This window comes from Notechis scutatus, chromosome 4, assembly GCF_049901735.1.
Source record: "Notechis scutatus isolate UNSWTSFEM ecotype Mainland chromosome 4, rNotScu1.2, whole genome shotgun sequence".
Lineage (NCBI taxonomy): Eukaryota > Metazoa > Chordata > Lepidosauria > Squamata > Elapidae > Notechis > Notechis scutatus.
In genome coordinates, this window is record NC_142012.1 from 28,980,656 (window position 1) to 29,001,542 (window position 20,887).

The following is a 20,887-nucleotide window of genomic DNA, read 5'->3' on the forward strand; positions in this document are numbered from 1 at the left end:
CTTCACAAAACAGTAATAATTAAAACTTCAAATTGTTAGTTATACACTGATGTTTTTCAGATTCTTACATATGAATCCAAATCAAATAAATAAATACAACCAATGTATGTATTCTGGTTAACAGAATCACAACAGCAAAAAAAATAGAAAATGTAAAATTATTCTAAGAATATGGAAATACAGTAAACGTAGGGAACTAAAATGAGAAGAGAAAAAACCCTCTATTCAGGTAGTTCTCATTTAACTACCACAATTAGAACTAGCAACACCATTGCTAAATTATGAGGACATTAAGCAAAACAGCACGTGACCATGATGTACTTATACTATCACGTCTTCTGCAGTCATTAAGCAAATCATACATGGTCATAAATTGAGACTGTGACTCATGATTTTACTTCCAGCTCCACTGCTTGTGCTTCTCGGAAGTACACAAATGGAAAACACATGACTATGGGATGCTATGACAGTTGTAAATGCTCACTGGTTACAAAGCACCCACATTTCCATCACACAACCACGGGAATGCTGCAATGAGTGTAAATATGAGGAACAGTCATAAAGTTAATTTTTCAGATATGTCTTAGCTTTAACTCACTAAGCAGAACAGTCATTAAGCAAGGCTTGCCCATAAGTAATCAGTTTATTCAAATTTTAGCAGAAAAAAAAACATTGCTAAATAGCCTGTATGTATTTTTACAAATTCTTACCATGAAACTAAACAAATACTGTGTTTCTCACAAAATAAGGCTGGGCCTCATTTTTTTTGACCCCCGAAAAAACAGCTAGGCCATCTTTTCGGGGGTGACTGAATTTCCTCCCCCATCTAGAGCGGCCCATACGCACGTACCTCACCGCGAGGCCGCTTTTATCGGCCGATGAAAGCTCCCTGAAGGCAGAGTCCCCAGCCGCTTCAGGGCGAGGCGTGGCTGCCCGTGTCTCCTCGCCATTAGGCAGGGTCTTTCGGGCGATGGAAGCTCCCAAGTGCAGTCACCAGCCACTTCGATCGGCCAGTAGAAGCGGCTTCGCGGCGAGGGGAGTGTGTGTGTGCGTTCGCCCCGAGGCCACTTCTACCGGCCGATCGAAGTGGCTGGTGACTGCAGTTGGGGAGCTTCCATCGCCTGAAAGACACTGCCTAATGGCGAGGGGACACGGGCCGCCCAGAAGCGGCTGGGGACTCTACCTTCGGGGAGCTTCTATTGGCTGATGTTCTATCGGTAGATCAGGGTATTCTAGCCTAGGCTACCTGCAGGGCACTCCTAAAGGCAAGTTTTCTCCCTACCCCCCCATTTCTCTTCACCTCGTGTAGTTCTAACGAACGATGTGAGAAATGGTGGGGAAACGCATGGTTTAAATAGGCCTAAATTTTTGGGGTGGGGCTTAATTTCAGCTCATGCCTAGAAATCATGCTGGGCCTTCCTATTGGTGGAGGCCGTATTGTTGGAGGAACACGGTAGCTTACTTTTTTCCTGCACATAAAGATAACCTTCCATTGCAAATTGATTTGCTCTTTTGTGTTTTTTGGGATTTTGCTTGATTTTGTTCATGAGGTCTTCCACTTCTGATCTTGTTCCCTCAAAACGATTCCTTGTCTGCAAGAAAAGATTTTAAAACTTACAGTAAAAAACCATAAACATGTAATTCTAAAAAAAATCAAAACAACTAATAACTTCCTGGTATTTTATATCTCTTTGTAATTATATATAGCTACAAATATATTAAATACAATTTTCCAGATAACAGAAACATGGAAGATTACAAAGTTTCATTCTGGTTGCTGAAACTTACTAACTGGAGATGGTAGGGAATGATCTGGCTTTGTATGTATATATACCTTTTGTCTTAATTTCTGGAGACTGCATTTTTAAAAATTTCATTTATATACCACTTCTATTATAAACCAGGGGTCCCCAACCACCGGGCCCTGGACCGGTACCGGTCCGTGGATCATTTTCTACTGGGCCGCCGGTTTGCTGGGCGCCACCATCTTGTTTCGACGAGAAAGTGCTTCCGGGTGAGCTTTTCCGGTTGGAAAGGGGCGTTTGGGTCCTGAAGGAATCCTCGCGCCTTAGTTTCATCGAAGGGGGGGGCGGCTTCGAACAAAGAGCCGTCCCGATGGCGGAGGAGATTAAGAAAGCACAAAAAAGGTACAAAGGAGGAGTTGAAGGTGGCGGGGAGAAGCGGGGGACGGCTGGCTGGCCGGTCGCTCGGCTCGCCTTGCCTTGTCATGCGTGCTGATGCCGGTACCAGGCCGCGGATCATTTTGTGATGCCGGTACCGGGCCGTGGCACAAAAAAGGTTGGGGGCCACTGTTATAAACAACTCAATACTACTACTATTTTCTCCTATTTTTCCCTATAATAACAACCTTGTGAGATGAGTTGAACTGAAAGAAAGTGACTGACCCAGCAGACTTTCATGCTTAATGAAATTCATTCAAGCTTTTTTGACATTTTTGGAAGTGGTTTTCCTTTGCCTTTTTCCTAGGGTTGACAATCAATGCCTAGACCAAAGTCATCCAACTAACGGAACTGAACTGAAGTTCGTAAACTGAAGAAGTTCTTGGATGAGAAGTGAAATGTTTTCAAAGGAAAAAAAGTCCAAGAAAGTCCAGTTGCCTTTTAGAAAAACACTTCTGGGACAACCATGAACTGGATGAATGAGAATCTACAGACATTTAAAGTGGATGATATGCATTTTGAAGACATCATTGTGTCTAACTCACATATGAAAGCCTATCAAATTGATAACAGTGCTACCAATACTAATTCCTCCTGAAATTGGATTAATTATTATATAATAATTTACATTAACTTAACATATAATACAATGTAATGAAATAGGACAATACAAGACAATACACTATATAAAAGCTGTCTTAATATTTAAGTTTCTAATAACTGTTCAGAACTGTAGTTTTGATTTCATATAAAAGTATGAACATAATCATAGATAATTGCTTATAACACCAATCTTCCATACAGAAATTTAATTTTTCAGTTTATATTACAATTTCTAATTAAGTTGATACATAATGCCCAATATATGGAACTGTCAAAAAATTATTTTATATATATTTCAACTTATTTAAAAATAATGGAACATTATTTATTAAAAATTAATAGAGAAAATAATTTCATTTTTTATTTTCAATTGTGAAATTATACAAAATGTGCAGAAATATTTATTTGGTTACTACAGAAAGTCTTAACAAGTCATATAGCATATTAACCTGCAGATGGCATTACATTTCAATAGTTCTGCAGAAAATCATTACAGATCATGCATTACAGAAATACAATATTGAAGTAGCAGGGTCAGAGTTAAAGATGGACATAGTTTACAATCGAAGGATGGCTTCACTTACATTCTGGATATTGATCTGTAGATCCATTTTGTAATGGTTAAAATCTTTGGCAAGTTCATAACCTTGATGGTAGAATGTGAACATGCCCTGAAAAAACGACAGGACCTAAAAACACAGTAAGGTTTTTCTTTTTAGTTTAGATGGCAAAGGAGTATTTCTTTTACTTCCTTTTACTTTCCTCTTAGTTTTAAATAAATTAAGTCCTGCCTTCAATGGGGCTTTATGGCATATCACAGAATTCCACAAAAAATAAAAATCTGTACATTCATAATTCACAGAATACTGTAATTAAATGTTCTTCAGTAAAATAGCAAAGTACAGCACAATGCAAATGTTTACTTATTTCTAAATCTACTTTTACTTGTTTTCTATTCTAAAATTTATTTTCTTTCAGAAATGTTTTTAATATTCTACTTACAGGTTCTACAAACTCAAATTTTTTTCTTTCTTGTATCTCTTGCAGTTTACACACATATACAAGTAACAACTCATAGAAATGTTTTCTGTTTTGCTCTATTTGGTTGTCTGCCTGCATAAAAAAAACCACATAGTTTTGCTTTTTTAATATTCAGATTTTCTATACAGAAACTTGTGTCAAATATCACAATCTAACACAAAATCATTTGCATTAATTTAAAAGTAAGTATACACACCAAACTTTATGGTCAAAGGAGGTGGCAAAAAAGTTAAGATTCTCTAAAATTTATTACAGCAAATGAGAGGAAACCAACAAATTAACAGAAAGGAAAGTTATTAGGCTTTAACTATTTTTGTTTTTCTCAATGAATTAAAGCAAATGATTGTAAAGCATTGAAACAAGCTCATTAAAAGATGTAGTTTTCACCAAAAATTGACTATCAGACCTCATATTTCATTTTATTCAAATGCATAATCTGCATTCACACAATAAATTTTAATGACTGACATATAATCAAAAACAGCAATCTAATATACTTGCATTTTGAAACCTGGAAAATACACTTATATAATCTAAGCACTGATAGCTGTTATGTGCAAGGAACCAGTAACAGAAGTAGAGTTCAAAGCACTAAAAAAAATATTTCATGCTACCTATACACAAGAATCTGATCTAGCAACAGTCAAGCCAAATTAGCACTATATAAGGGTTAATGGAATTCATGGGGTGGGGTGGGGTTAACTTGGGTCTCTTCTGGGAATGTAATGATTCCAAACATATGATGCATTTGACTCTACCATGGGCTCTGCCTGGTCATCTTCTACATTTGGGGCTTAATTAATTAATTGTGTTTATTATGTATAAAATAAATAATATATATTATCAATAGAAAGTCTCAGGTTTCAGCTATTGATTCCCTGCTTCCAACTCAGAATGGAAAAATTGCTGCTAGCAACTTATTTTCAAAAGAATTATTATTGCAAATGCTTACAACAGATAGAGGTTTGACAATATAGTATAAATGATACCTCCAATATTTGTGCTTCTTTCTTCTTAGCTGACATGTTTAAATGTTTCTCCAGTGAACTATAGTTCTTTTCTGTTTCTTTATCGAACCTCTTTTTTTCTTCCTAAAACATTTTAAATGGAAAGATAAAAGAAACATAAACTTTATAAATTGGTTGGTTTTTGTCATTTTTAACATCACAAATGTATTATTATATATACATGTTTTTGTGAAAATGAAATTCTGATTTACAGGAATACTGCAGTTTATATCAAAGCTCCTATATTCAATTTTTGTATATAATATAAAACACAACAGCAATCAGAGAAGCTATCAATTTTTTGAAATCACCTCATAGGCCTTAATTAATAGATGGAAAAGTCTGGGCAAGTTTGCAAACAGTTCTGAATGAAAATTCAGAGCTGTGGTGACACAGTGTTCAGAATGCAGTATTGCAGGCTAACTCTGCCCACAGCCAGAAATTTGATCCTGATGGCTCTGCCTTGCATTCTTCTGAGGTCAGAAAAATGAAGACCCAGATTGTTGGAGCCAGTATGCTTACTCTGTAAACCAGGGGTACCCAACCATCGTCCGCGGACCGGCACCGGTCCGCGGAACAGGTCCTACCGGGCCGCTGGCTTGCTTGGCGCCGCCATCTTTTTTGATGAAAAGTGCTTCCGGTGAGCTTTTCCAGGTAGAAAGCTCACCGGAAGCACGTTTTCATCAAAAAGATGGCGCCAGCGCTTCGGTGAGCTTTCCGGTAGAAAGCTCACCGGAATCACTTTTTCATCAAAAAGATGGCGGCGCCAGCGCTTCCGGTGAGCTTTTCCAGGTAGAAATGGCTTTCTACCCGGTAAAGCTCATCGAGGGATGCCGCCATTTGATGAAAAGTGCCCGTGAGGTCACCGGAAGCACTTTTTCATCAAAAAAGATGGCGGCGCCCAGCTGATGCCGGTACCGGGCCGCGGCACCCAGCTGATGCCGGTACCGGGCCGCGGCGTAAAAAAGGTTGGGGATCACTGCTGTAAACCACTCAGAGAGTGCTGTAAAGCACTGTGAAGTGGTAACATTAGTCTAAGTGCTATTGCTATGTAAGAATATACGAAATCTTTAGTTAAATATTAACAGAACTTAATACGCATGCATCTATAAAGAACTGAAGAAACTATAATCTCCAACTTTTTCTTTTACCATTTCACTTGCAAAACAAAACAGATAAAATGGAAATGAAGCTACAAAAGCAAAAGTTATTAACAAACCTTTACTGCTCCAAGTTGTTCTTTTCTGAATTTTTCCAGAGGCTTGATAAGAGTTTCAGTTACACTTAGGGCCTTTCAATGAAGAAAATAATAAATACAAGTATAGTTATGATTATTTTACAGTAGGTAGAAAATATTATACTGTGTTTTCCAAATGAAAATATGTTTTAAAAATAAATCCACACCAACTTCTATTAATAAGCTATCACTGACACAAGAAAAGCAGCATACATGTATGAAAATTATTCTATCAGTTGTAAATTTGTCTCACATAGAAATATAACAGACTTCAAATAGTTTTGGCTAGTGTATACTTTCCTATGTTCTAATAACTTTTTTTGACAATGATGTATTAGGGTATATATCAAAGTGCATCAGAACATATTTTGCTTAATTACTTATAATGAGGCACAACTGCACCTCTGGAATGACATTTACTGCCAATTCCAGATGCTGTTTTTTTAGAAAACTCAAGAAGATATGGCTTTTCATCAAGTTGTTATTTCAGGCAGTTGCCATATTGTATCTCTATCTTTTACATTTTCTTACTTTATTGTAATTCTTTGTTTGATCATTGAGGCACCCAAAGTTATTAAGTTGGATGGCATATAAATTTAATAAGTTTAATAAACATCAGCCAGATGTTTATAGACTGGGTTTGGCATTTTCATTCATCTATCCTCCTTCTTCCCAAGAACCTGGGGTAGGCACAGAAGTGGTATACAGCAGGTTCTGTCCAGTTCTGAAGAACCGGTAGCAGAAATTTTGAGTAGTTCAGAGAACCAGCAAATACCACCTCTGATTGGTCCTGCCCCCATCTATTCTCTGCCTCCCGAGTCCCAGCTGATCGGCTGGATCTTCTTTTGTTGCCCTGCACAGGAGAATGGAGCTGGAAAGCAGGTTAGTGGGGTGAGAAGGGAATGGGATTTTGCAGTAACCTTCCCCCAGGAGTGGGGTGGGCATAGAGATTTTACAATATCCTTCCCCTGCCATGCCTGCCATGCCATACCCACCAAGTCATGCCAACAAAACTGGTTGTAAAAATTTTTGAATCCCACCACTGGGTAGGCAGATGGTGTTAAAAGTATTGCCATAGAAATGTATGCTGTTTCAAGTAAAGCTGCCTTTTGCAATTGTGTGATGATGATTCTAACAAAACTGAAAATATTCAAGTGGCATTCCAAATGTTTTGGGAGTACAGCCAAAGCACCTATCACTATCTTTGCTTTCTTTTGACACAGTCACTTCTTCTATTGGTAGACCTTTTGTATTTTGCATCGTCTCTTCTATTCTGCTATGTCTAAGTATTACAACATCCACTATCCAGAGTTTATTCCCTGACTTATTGACAATTATTACATTTTGGGGGTATGATGATGATGGTAAAAATTATGCAAAAACTTTAATCTCTATGGTTAAATATAGAAAGCCTTACTCGCACCTAGAGAGCAATGTAATAGATTTAAAGAATGAAGTAAACATTCACATTGTTGAGGTATATTTATTATTGTCTGAAGGATTCTATAACACTTGGAAATAGATGTAGGGTTTTCTGCTTTGAAGATGAACCTTGCCTCAATTTTTTTACAACTGGTTATACTGTAGATTTCTTTCTGAATGTTTTTAGGAAGACTTGTCATAATTCTAATCTTTTTTAAAAAGAGTCTCACAAATTTAGCTCATCTCAGTGACCAAACAAAAATAGCCAAGATCTGGTGGGAGGCAAGGGTTACAACATAAAGAAGTAATTTGCCACTGCTTTTTGTGAGAATTTTCCCCTCTCCCCAAAATCCATGTTAGTCTTTAGTCTGATCCTGCTTAGTTTCTCTGAGAAATGCCAAATGCTGAAAGTACTGTAAGAAGAAAACGTGGATTACTTTTATCTAAATGTGTATAAGACAGTAATTATATTTTCCCAGTTGCATGGAATATTACCAAATGAAAACAGGGGAGAAAGGATTCCTCTTTATATTTTATCAAACAATTTGCGATCTTACAAAAGTACTACACATTTGCATTGGAAGAGTTCATCTCAAAACAAAATTTTACATTTCTTCCTTTACTCCAAGTGTATAAGAATACTTTCCAAGCATTTGGGTGTATATGTTTCCACAAGAGAGACGTTTTTGTCAGGAATAACACATCAAGAAATCATGAAATGAAACAGCAGCTTTAGATCGACAGAAACTCCCATTGAATCACCTGTCATCTTACTAAAACTTATTTTGAATGTTGCAGTGAAGTACTAAAAATATTTTCATTAATGAGAAAATGCAATATGAATTTCTAATCTGTACTTTCTGTAAAGGAAAAAGGTTGGTAAATCAGTCCAACAAATACCAGTTAGATTAGATTTGGAGGACACCAATTTTCAAGGATTATCTGCTTCAAACTTTCTTCAAATGTTTTCATTGCTTAGGTAGGAGTCTATAGAAACCAACACAAGACTGGCTATGGAATGATAGGAACAGTAATCTCAGACCTGGAGATGATATTGATTGGGGAACTTCAGGTTAAAGTACAAAAAAACTACCAATGATACTTACTGAGTATGACCCTAAAGTACGACCTTTTGAGTTCAAAGAATGCATAGATATACCTGATATACCCTGATATACCCTGGAGTTCTCCTATCTAGCCAAAAGCCCAATCCTTCTTGATTTCTAAATGCAGACGAGCTTGGCCAAGTATTTTTATATATTGAAACTTTTAGAAAAATTAGGGTAAATTAAAAGATTTTCTTCAAGAAGCTCAAATGGATATATAAGAAACTTTTGGAGTTTGAAAACTAATAAGAAATATTCAGACAACAGAACTGACAGATTACATACTGCTATATTTTATCAAATAAAACTCACCATTATTTCTCTTTGTTCTTCTAAATTTTTCAGAAAGTTAGAGAATTCATGAAGGGATGCATCTGTAACAGGAATAAATATCAGACACAGTATGCAACAAATAAAATAGAAAAAAATAAAACTTGACATTTCATATAGGTAGTCCTCCACTTACAAACGTAATGAAGCCAGGATTTTCTGTTATAAGTCACGACATTCATAAGTAAAGGTATCCAAGTGACCTGATTTTATGTCTTCTTTTGCAGTGGTTGTTAAACAAATGCCAAGGTCAGAAAGCAAGCCCCACAGTTGTTAAGCAAACACCATAATTGTTAAGCAAATCCATATATTCCTATGCATGTTTTTTCTGCTAGAAATAAGCCAAGAAGGTCAGAAACTGGCAAAAACAAATTGTAAACCATGGTCATGTGACCACAGAATACAGGCCCTCACAATGCAGTCATATAATTATAGTATATGTGTGTCTGTGTATAACCATAGGAACTCTGGAACCAGATCATAAGAAGCTTTTGGGGGATCTGTTGAAATTTCAAAAGGCTGATAAATGATTAGTTGTTAAACACGACCTACCTGTATAAATTTTATTATACTGACATACCTATGCATCTTTCATCATCTGTTTCAGCATCACCAATACATTCAAACCTGAAATCTCTCAGTGAACGAGCAAACTTTCTTTGGGCAGCTGAAAGATCTAAAAAGAAAAAAGAAAGAAAATGCACAATAGTGATTTTCAATTCTATAAAAGAGAATATAAAGGATATTATAATCTTGTATATAGGTGTGAAAGGGGGCAAAGTGGATGAAAGAAAAACATTTAGCACTGTTATTTACTGTTCGGTAACTTTTGCAGCTCTCTAGACATAATATACACCTTAATTTATACTTAATATCTGTATATTCAATAATCTATAGAAGTTCCATCAGGGGAACATGGAACAGAAATTTTAATTGTAATGAAGTATGTAACTGTATATGAAATATACTGCAAATCTGATGTAGTGGTCAAGGTATTGGGCTAGAAACTGGAATACCCATGAATTCTAGTCCCGCCTTAGGCACAAAGCAGCTGTATTAGACCTAGGAAGTAGGCAATGCACTTCTGAAAAACTTTGCCAAGTAAACTGCAAAGACTTGTCAAGGCAATCTCTGAGAATTGGACACGATTGATGGGAAAAATGCATTAATAAAAATACATGTTAAAAGCCCTTCTATTGACTAAAAGCATCACTTGTAATTATCTGATGATACTACAAATTCAGTTTGGCTATATTAAGAACTTGTTCATTACTTCCCCCATAAATTGTTCTCTGGCTCATAATCACATGTTTTTAACATTCACAATTCATCAGAGGTCAGCTGCTCAGAAGGGACACATAATGTGGAAGTTATATGAAGTATCCTTAAGTATATCCTATAGTGTATGTGCAAACCACAACTGCGTTAAATGTCTTTTTGAGAATGAGTATTTCTTTAAAATGGTGGGGCTAGAGAATTAATCTTTCTCTATATACAGTGGCTTGCCCTGTCAATGTTGCCCTGTCAATGTTGGTAGGATTTCTCTTGATGACTCCTTGATCCCAATCAAGGGGCATCATGACCACCCCACCAACACTGACAAGTCATAGAATGAAAGCAATCACTACTACCATGTAGCATTGATAATGTTCCCCGAGAATAAAACCAGGTCTTATATTAATTTTTGCTCCAAGACACATTAGGGCTTATTTTCTGGTGAGATCTTATTTTGTGGAAATACAGTAAATGCATCCATCTGGCTGACAATCTTAACTGGGGTTTATTTTTAGGGTAGGGCTTATATTATGAGCATCCTGAAAAATTATGCTAGGGCTTATTTTCCAATTAGGTCTTATTTTCAGGGAAACATCGTATCTACTTTAGTAATGAAACTAAAGAAAACAACCAAGGTCAAAGACCATCAAGGACTTCACAGTTCAATCCTGAGCAACAAATATTCTGTTCTGTCTATATCACCTAACTATATTTGTAGTATACAATCTCAGTAAATTAGGCACTGAGTCTTATGATACACTTATTTATTAAAAAATGCAGCCAGTTGTAGCTACCAGGTGAAAGCTGCGACAACCATATAACACTAGTGTTGTGGGTTTATAATAAAGCATTGGTTTATAGTAAAGCTTTTGATGCAAATCAGAAAAGCCCCACATGATTGTCTCCTAAGAACATTAAGGATCGATCTTCCATGGAGAAAATTTCTCTGTTCCACCCTCATTGTAAGTGGGGATGCTAAAATTTCATCACAAATGTGAGGTGAGAGGGCAGCTGATTATTAGAGGTGTTCATTTGCAGCCTCCTCCTTTGGAACAACCTTGAAAAGGTCATCAAATGGAAGTAGGGCCTTAATTGTTGTTGCTACCTAACTGGAGCCATAATTAATACTTTATGTGCTATTATTGTTTTTTGGGTTACTGCTTTATTTGAATTTTTTAATAGAGTAGAATAGAATAGTTTATTGGCCAAGTGTGATTGGACACACAAGGAATTTGTCTTGGTGTAAATACTCTCAGTATACATAAAGAAAAGGTACATTCATTAAGAATCAAGAATCATAATGTACAACACTTAATGATAGTCATAGGGTACAATCAACAATCAAATCATCCACATTTAAATGATTGAAAATCAATTTGCTTCAGCAATGTACATTTGTTAGTTTGTTTTTTAATTTATCTAGCCATATGTGATGCTTACAGCTAACAAAGTTAAAACAGAAAATGCAATATAAAAGAAAGACCATGATCATACAACAAAAACTATTAAAACACACTACAGCAATAAAAACTACTAAAAACATAAAATATAATCTGTAAGACTACACTCCAATTTACTAGTATAACATTTAGCAGGCTTCACACCACCGCTACCAGATATTTGTAACAAATATAGTTAATAAAAACAAATTGATTTTTATGCAAGGAATCTGCTATTTAATTCTTTTGTTTTAATTCATGTGCGCACGCACACACACACAAAGGCATTTTAATACTGTCCTCTGAAGTAAGAAGACAACTTAAATTAGCTTGCCTTTTAAATATGGTTGTTTGAACAATTATATATCTGTCAAAAAGATGGCATGTAGGAAAATATATTAACTGTACCATATAAGCTGTACCAAGTATTTTATGGAATGTAATAGGTTTAAATTAGAATTCAACTTGTTGAATCGTTTATCTCGAAAAATTTCAATATTTTTTTGCATAAAAGGCAAGATTCTTGAGAGTCTGCCACATTATTAAGTCTTAAATTCCACGCTGCCATGGCAATCACACCCATACAGATTTTTTGCCTACTTAAAACAATTGATGTTTATTGTAATTGGTGCTCATGAAATTCAGATCCCATAAAGGAAACAGTGTAAAATATTGCACATCTTAACATGAATATTTCTTTCTTAATATGGAATTTTTAGCTACTGTTGTGAAGTATGTATATAAATAATGAGATGGAACAAGATCTGTAGGCAAAAAAAACATAATGATTTCTCAATTACAAGTTTCACATCAACTACTTATTTAGATCAGTTCAAGAGTTCCACTCGAGGAGAGTCTTCACATCCTGATGAAATCTTTTCCATTGTTGAATAGCAATTAGATTTGTATTTTTACTTATAAACAACCATAATCTATTTCAACTAATTCTTGTACCAACTTCTAGAAACATTGGAAGCAATTTTGTACAATTTCAACATGGCAGTTTAACATACTTGAAAACACTTGGCATATATCCATGCAGTCTTCTCTTCCCCAGACTAAATATTGCCTGTACTCATTCCTCCTAAGTGTCTTTTTTCAGAATCCTAATAATTCTGATGGTCAACAAGACAGTATATATATTTCAGTCTAACCCACTGGCATGGTTTTTCTTGATATTTAATACTTTTTCTTTATGTACTAGCCAGATCAAATCTTTCTTAGCTTTTCAAGATCAACAAAGTTAGCTAAGTGCTGCCTTCTATTGTACAATAAAAGTACCTTGAGTTCTCTCCAGGTAACTACTTGATGACATTAATACAGTTGTTTTTTGACATGATATAGAAGTACTGGCTTTTAATAATATATAGCTCATATGAAATAATTTAAATGTGATCTTTATGATGATCAACAAAACTGTCTTGTTTTGATGTGTTTATGGTTTGAATTTTCCATCTTGAGCCATTTTGGGGAGGTAGTACAGAAAAAAAAGCTATTAATAAAGCCGAACCTTAAAAATATTTTCTGTTATTAAGAAGTAATAATAGGTCAGCATAATTATCATTAAGAACCTCTTCGCATATGAAGTTCTTAATGGGGTACATCCTAGAAGACGTTCCCTATGCTATCTATCTTGCTCTTCTCAGCATGCCGACATATTTTTAATGTCATTCTTAATTAATCTTAACATTATACAGGCACATACAAGCACTTTTTCATACAATTTGGGGTCCAAAATATTAATGGCATTTTCGGTCAAAAGCAGTAACTGAAGTTTAGTCAGATGCATACTTGAGGAATGTAGCCTCAATATTGATGTGATCTATGTTGATTCAATTGTCACAGTCATTATAGGACCAGCCATATTTAACATTAACTGTAGCTTCTTAACCTCTGCAAAGGAAGACAAACATATTACACTAATACTATCAAGTTTATTAGTTTATATATAACTAAACCAGCTTATGGTTCAAATGTGTACTGATATTAGCCATAGTTAATACAACATAAATTCCACATTTCTGACATTATTTGAATTGTATTCAAAAAACAAAAAACTACAATGAACTCATTTGACTAATTCTAGCACTTGTTATCTAAAGGTTTTGCTGGGGAGGGGAAAGGCAAGACAAACCAAATGAGAAATATAGCCATAATTATATTTATCCAAAAGAGAGAATAGTTATAGGTGCCAATAATGCAGTAAATACAAGATAAGCCTCCAACAGTAAAGAGTGGAAAATAAACATACGAAAAACTGTTTTTCGACTCAAAACTGCTGGCCTGAGCTTTCCTTCCTTATGGATTGGGCTCATGGGACTTTAACAGAGCAAAGGGCATCAGTTGTACTTCAGGAAATCAAAGGAACACTGAAGGTGGAGGGTGTGGATGTTGGTGAAAGAGAGAAATGAGAGTGCACTGGAAAACCAAAGTGCAATCATGCATGAAAGACGTGAGGTGAAGATAGATGAAGTGAGTCAAAAGCCTCAGGAGCTACTACAGCTGAAAAGTAGTAGTATAAACTTATACCCACAAGAATCTTCCACAGATGCAGCTTAGCTTCAGTCAGCTTGCAGCAACTAATTCTATTTTTCCTGCTATAAACTGATCAGGACTGAGAGTCAGAGAAACAACTCCGAAAAGGGAGCAATTACCAGGCTACTACTAATTCCAAGAGCACTTAATGAAATGTAAGCGCTGGAAGGCAGGGGGTAAGATAGGGATAAGTATAAAGTAAAAGAAACAGATTCCCCAGTCCTGAAAGGTCAGAGCTGGGGGCAGACAAGTGTACATTTTGTATATTAAATCAACTTTGCATAAATATTAAAGGAAAGTGTTCAGGTCTGTAGTTTATGATATTACTTCTCATACGGGTCTTTTGTAAATTTAATTTTATGTGTATATCTATTTATTTCTTCAATTTATATAACCACTCATGTCACATATGTGGCTCACAAAGTTATAAGCCATACAAAACATAAAAAATAACCAAAATGATACAACAAAAGCTATGAAAATATACATAAAATCTTGATCTGTGCAAGTAAAATCCAATTTATTATCAATAAAACCATTTAGCAGGCTCCATACTATCATTACCGGATTCCCAGACAAGATGGCAAAACCAAATCTTCAGGACTTTCCTTAAATGGCAATCTAAATTTCTGGGAAATTAGATTACAAAGAGCAGGTAGCAGAAAAGGCTGTCTTCTTGGCTCCCATCAGGTGAACATTCCTTATTAGATGTACCACGCCTTTGTGGCCACATCTGATGGGATGGGTATATGGTAACTAAAGGCAGAAGTGGTCCCTCAATATCAAAAATTTTTAAAGTTTAATTATTTATCCTGTAATCTGATTAAAAGTATATATTGACTTTTTATTTTTTTGGTTATTTTTTATAAATTTGTCTACAAAGGAATGTAATTATTATTTCAGAAAATATCACAAAAACACATAGATCTCACATTATTTTCCTTCTAAAATGAATAGAGTCTATGAAAGCCATAATTAACCTTAAACACACATTAAGAATTTTCTGCCAACAACAGATTGCTGTAAACATGTTTTCTCAAGTCACATTTTAGCAAGTACTCAGCCCTGTTATATCTTCTTTATTTTATCTGCGGAGTCATAATTTTCTATTAAGCATACTGACAGGAAAAAAGCTAAGTGCTCTGTGGTTCAGGTGAAGGGAACAGAAGGTGTAAGAATGGGATTTAAAGTGCTTGTTCAGAAATTGACAACCATTTTATTACTGCCTACCTGCTAAGTAATTTTTCTACTGTTTTCAAATTATTTCCTATAATGTCAATAGTACAAACATGCATGTTGTATGTTGAATTTATGAATTTATGTGAAAGCGACTGCCTATGAAGGCTCCTGGATTGGGGCTGAAAGGCAAAAACGGAAGCAGTATGCTCCATCCCATAATTAAGTAGGCCAGGTTGCCCTGACAAAAAAACACGTATGCATGTTGTGGATGTGCGTTATACTACTGCGTTTTCAACACGCCAAATACAAAATGTATGTCACTCCATTGTTTTGTAGCTAAAAGCAAATGTAGAATATTGTCATTATGCAAACCTGAGCATTTATGAAGAAGCTTAAAGCTTACTGGCTCCAAAAGTGTATTTCTACAACAGGTAGTTCTCAACTCATGACCACAGCTGAGCTCAAGACTTCCTTTGCTAAATGAGTGAGTTTAGCCCCATTTTACGACCTTTCTTGCCACAGTTGTTAAATGAATCACTGTAGTAATTAAGTTACTAACACGATTGTTAAGTGGATCTGGCTTCCCCATTGACTTTGCTTGTCAAAAGGTCCCAAAAGATGGTCATGTGACGACATGCCAATTACCAAGCATCAAAATGATGATCACATGACCATGGGGGTGCTGCAATAGTTCTAAGAGTGAAAATTGGTCATATGGCACTTTTTTCAGTTCCATTGTAACTTCAAACAGTCACTAAATGAATGGCTTTTAAGTTGAGAACCACCCGTATACATACTGTATACTGTATTATACTGAAGTGAATGTATTACACCTGTTTCATTCATCATTAACCCTGATAATTTTTTTGGTAGACTGAATAGTAAGTTCCATAGTATTTTAGCATACTGCCTGCCTTTATGACCTTACGTTAGCTTTTACAAAAATATGGGAGCTATATATTTTCTTTGGTGGGACACTTACTTACTTTCTTTTGAGAGAATATATCCAACTCAAAACATTCTAATGATACAATCTGAGTTATATATAAGATTTTGCACTTAAAATTATGCAAGACTATATGTGAGAACTGACCATTACCAACAATAAACATGGTATAATACACAATTAAAATATGGCTAAGGTAACTGTTTTATCAAGGACCTATTAGAAATGTATGACAGTAATCTGCAAATTCTGTGTCCCCTAATAGGGTTCCAGCTTGATATAAAATATGATATTCCCACAAAGAGTTGGGTGTCTTCACAGGCTGCCAGGGAAAACATCCAGAAAAGAAAAAGGATGCCAACATCTGGTAAAGGCTGAAAATAGAGCTGAAAAAAACTTGTTCTATAGGAATGCTTAAAAGAGAACAAAGAATGCTGTAATTGTAGATTGTTATAATCCTGTTAATTATACCTCATCAAATTCTCAATGCAGTTAACTACATTTTTCTCAAATTGCACAAATGGCAAAGTTAAAGCAAAACATATTATCAGTTCAAATCATTACTTAGCAAGCTTGCACTTTATCAAGGGCAATATTTTGATTCCTCTTTCAAGTATGATTATTTGCGATCAAGAGTTATGGAACTGCTGGAAGTAGGGAGATAAGTAAGGAAACCTTTTAACGTCTTACCCCTAAAAGAGGAAGAAAGTGTCATAAAACAAAACAATATGCTTTACTTGCTTGATCATCCAATTAGATTTGGTGGCAGTAATCAATAGCAGAGCATTTCAAGGTAACGACTTTTTTGCTGCCTAGTAAATTTTATTTAGCAAATATTATTTACATATTTATTTACTGAATTTATATCCCTCCAGTCCATGAGATACAATAAACTTAAAAACTTCCATATTGTAACACAATTTTATGAATGGTAAAAGCTTATGCAATAAATCTAAAATCTGCACTCACAATATCAAAATATCCTTGGTAAAAATACAGACACTTCAACTATATTATAATAATTTTATAATATTACAATATAATTGCAATTCACCAAAATAATAATCATTGCACCTACCAAAATCATTAACATAAAGAAAACCACATGGTTCAAAATAAAACAACACCAGCAAAATTATGAGAACTACCAAACGTCCTCTGAAACCATCCAATATATAATGTCCTTTTGGAAGGCAATTTTGTATACAAAGAGAGGCTGTTTTATAAAACCATTACAAAAAATATCTTCCAGTTTTCCGCTTCCTTCTTCCATCAGCCTGCCAATTGTGCAACCAGCACATGTGCCTGGCCGCCATCGAAGAAGCAATAGCTTTGGTGGCAAACCATGCCTCATGGAGGGTGGCATCAGCCATGAACTCCATTGCAGCCACAATTTTATTGAGGTCCTGATGGGCCTGCATATCTGTAGTTGGGATCCTGTCCTGAAACTGTTTAAGCCATTTAAGTGATGTTCTGGTGAAGAACGAAGCTGCAGTAGAAGCTTTGGCTGCCCAGGCAGCCGCCTGGTGAGCCCTGTAGAACAATTGCTCAATCCGCTTTTCCTCCGCCTTGAGGACATCATCTGGATCAGAAGGGGCTGAAGATTTGGAGGCCAAAGCAGCCACTGGCACATCTACTGAGGGCACCTGAAGGCTCTTGGTGAGCTCGGGGCCAACACTGAAGAACCTGCGGTCTGAAGACAGGGGATTGGGCCCTGAGGCAGGTGACTCATCTGTTTCTGAATGACCTTCAGAAAAAGCCTGGGAGATAGAACCACTTCCTTCCTCACCTCCGGTTCGTCAAAAAGAATATCCGACTCCACTAGAGGCTGGGTAGCTGCTTCTTCATCATCTGCATCCCTCAGGTTGGCCGTGTTTCTCGCTTTGTACAGCAAGGGAGAGAATAAGGCATGTTTAAAACATCCCATGAACATTGGAATCTCATGGGAAAGCCCTTCATCTTCCAACATATCAGATTCCCTCTTATCAGGTTCATCAACCAGGGTTTGTTCAGCAGCGACTGCAGGAGCGTAGGCCGAAGCCGAAACAGAAACTGGTTCCTGAACCAGAGAACCTCTTTCTGAAAGCAGAGCCTCTCGAACCCGGAACCTTTTCTCTGAAATCTCAGAAGCTGCTAAAGAATGTTGAGCAAATATCTGCATACTTCAGAGATATCCTTCCTGATGGCCTTGTCAATCAAGAGCTGCAGGTTGACCGGGACATCTGAATCAGAAGGCTCAGCAGGTCTTTGTCCTGTTGCAGTAGGGGTAAAGGAGGCTTCCACTGTACACACGCTCCTGCCAAGGTACTGCCCTGAATCCCCCATGGAGATCACCTTGATGACTTCCCTCCTTCGAGGGGTGAGGGGAGGCCTCTCTTCCAGCTGCATCTGCGACAATGTTTGGACAATGGCCCTGGTATTACCAGGTTCTTGATTCTGAAGGTCCACCTCACTGGGATGAGAAGCAGGAGAAGATTCTCTTTCTGTAGATCTGTGAGTAGATGCCTATTGTATCTTGGTAATATGCTTTTCTAAGGCCTGATGGTGCCTGGAAGCATCTCTCTCCTTACTTGAAGCAGCAGGACCTGCCCTTGAGATTTAGCTGCTCTAGATGCTCTGGTGTCCCTAGGGGCTTCAGCCATCTTGAAAGCAGAAAGGCCTCTTCTGAACAGAAGTCCTATGCAAGGAGGAGAAACACACGAAGGGATTTATAAATGAACTTCAGGGGAAATCTTCTTCCAATCCCGTACCTCCAACAACCACTCTTCTTCAGCCCTATGCAATCTTCAGTAGGATGTTTTAACACTTCCTACTGGGACTCAAACCCTCCTGGGCCTAATAGGGCTATCAAATATAGACCAGGCCCAGCCTGGAGGCTCTGGTCTACTTTGGGACAGGGAAACCGATCCCCCATCGGGGTGAAAATAGATTAAAAAGTGCTTACCCTTCGGTGTCTTCTGGCCAGCAACAATGAGACCAGTGGCCTGGTGCTGGCAGTCAGTGGTTGGAGGAGCAGGCCGAGCCTCCTCAAAATGGCTCTGGGATCTTCAAAATGGCCGCCCAGCCATGACGTCCTCCAAAATGGCCACTTCAGGCCATGAGGCTGCCTGCTTCACCAGGGAGCCCTATGGAGGGATCCCTGGTCTTCCTAAATGGCCCCGCAGCACAGGAGAGAACAAGCAGAAGCCCCTGCCCTCAAAAACAGCCGTATGGTCGATCGACGGCCTCCTCTGGCACGGAGAGCCACAAACGGCCCCGCGGCCCTCTGCAGGCTGTTCTGGAAACAGCTCTCAGCTTTTGCGTGGCTCTGGAAAACAGCTGAGAAGCGGAGCTGCAAAGATTCAAAAAGCCCACTTTTTGAGCCTTTTTTTCCTTTTGGAAATACAAAGGCAGGAGAGGCAGTGACTTGCGTCTGTCCTAGCTGAGGACTGAGTCAAAAGCTGGGAGGAGCTACCCAGAGTGGGTGGAGCTAGGCTAATAAGCTTTTTAGACAGACTCAGTCCAAGCAGCTAGGACAAAAGCAACACCCACTGCTGATCTGTTGCAGCCTTACAAGGGAGAAACAGTGGCTTCTTTTATCCATATGTGAAATATATAACCATATAACCCAATTCATAATTAAAACATCACTTTGAACAGAATGTCGTGGCACAGGTAGTGCAACTTATTAAGTCCATGTAACACCTCTAACTGCACTGGATCCCAATAGCATTCTTGATACAATTCAAGCTACTTGCAGAAGTTGACCAGGATGAGCACAAGAAAGGGATCAAGCACATCATCTGTCTCAAGTTACTTTGTGCACTTGACAGCACTAGTTATCACCCTCCATAGCACAAGATTGGGTTACTTGTGGGACCACTTTTTCCCTAGAACATCTGCCTCCCCACATATTTATATTTTATATATTTTCCATTGGATAACTTTTTCCAAATTGACTGAAAACTACAGCTGTCAAAATTGATATTAACATTTCACATTTCAATTACATTAGTGAAAAATACTGGAAGCATAGCTATAAAGATGTTGCTGACAGGAAAGACAAAAATATTTGTTGCAATATTATTTATTACACAAAATCAATCATATACTGCCAAAAACATATGAGTTACATTTGCTAAACTTTTTGCTAGAAAAAAATCCCCAAAGCTCCATACAATGTCAGACGGAAAACCAACTCAATAACAACTGCCAACTGATAATGCTACTTTATAACTTCCAATTCTTTGTATGAAGTTCTTATAAATAAAATTACGCAATTCTGATGATCTGATAAAATGGCCTGTTTCATTCCCTGTCAGGGCTCCCCTCTGCCCTAAAAAATGTCTTGTTATTCAACTTTTTTTTCAGTAACAAATGTACTGAAATTTAGCCAACTGTCTTACAGAGGTTGAACATTCAGGTTTTGGAAGGCATAGGTCCAACTAAGCCTGTCTTTTGAAAGGTTGTGAAGACATGACTGGTTTGGTGAGTTATCTGGATTGTACCTAGTTTCTGGATTGCCTGGGGCACAATATGTTTTTCTATAAGAACCATTATTTTTATAATCATGTATACTATCCTGAGACATGTGATGAATGAGCAACA

The 20,887-nt window shown here is 36.9% G+C and overlaps 1 protein-coding gene across 1 annotated transcript in view; it reads right to left on the minus strand.

The window, feature by feature from the left end:
• The window catches only part of ARHGAP10 (Rho GTPase activating protein 10), a 103,593-nt gene that overhangs the window by 64,020 nt on the left and 18,686 nt on the right, over positions 1 to 20,887 (minus strand). Inside the window, exons 2-8 of the mRNA XM_026668772.2 lie at positions 9,507 to 9,602; positions 8,909 to 8,970; positions 6,051 to 6,122; positions 4,814 to 4,915; positions 3,786 to 3,896; positions 3,368 to 3,472; positions 1,463 to 1,592 (exon numbers count right to left, since the gene is read on the minus strand). Coding sequence (XP_026524557.2) covers positions 1,463 to 1,592; positions 3,368 to 3,472; positions 3,786 to 3,896; positions 4,814 to 4,915; positions 6,051 to 6,122; positions 8,909 to 8,970; positions 9,507 to 9,602 — 678 coding nt within the window. The remainder of the gene's footprint in view (positions 1 to 1,462; positions 1,593 to 3,367; positions 3,473 to 3,785; positions 3,897 to 4,813; positions 4,916 to 6,050; positions 6,123 to 8,908; positions 8,971 to 9,506; positions 9,603 to 20,887) is intronic.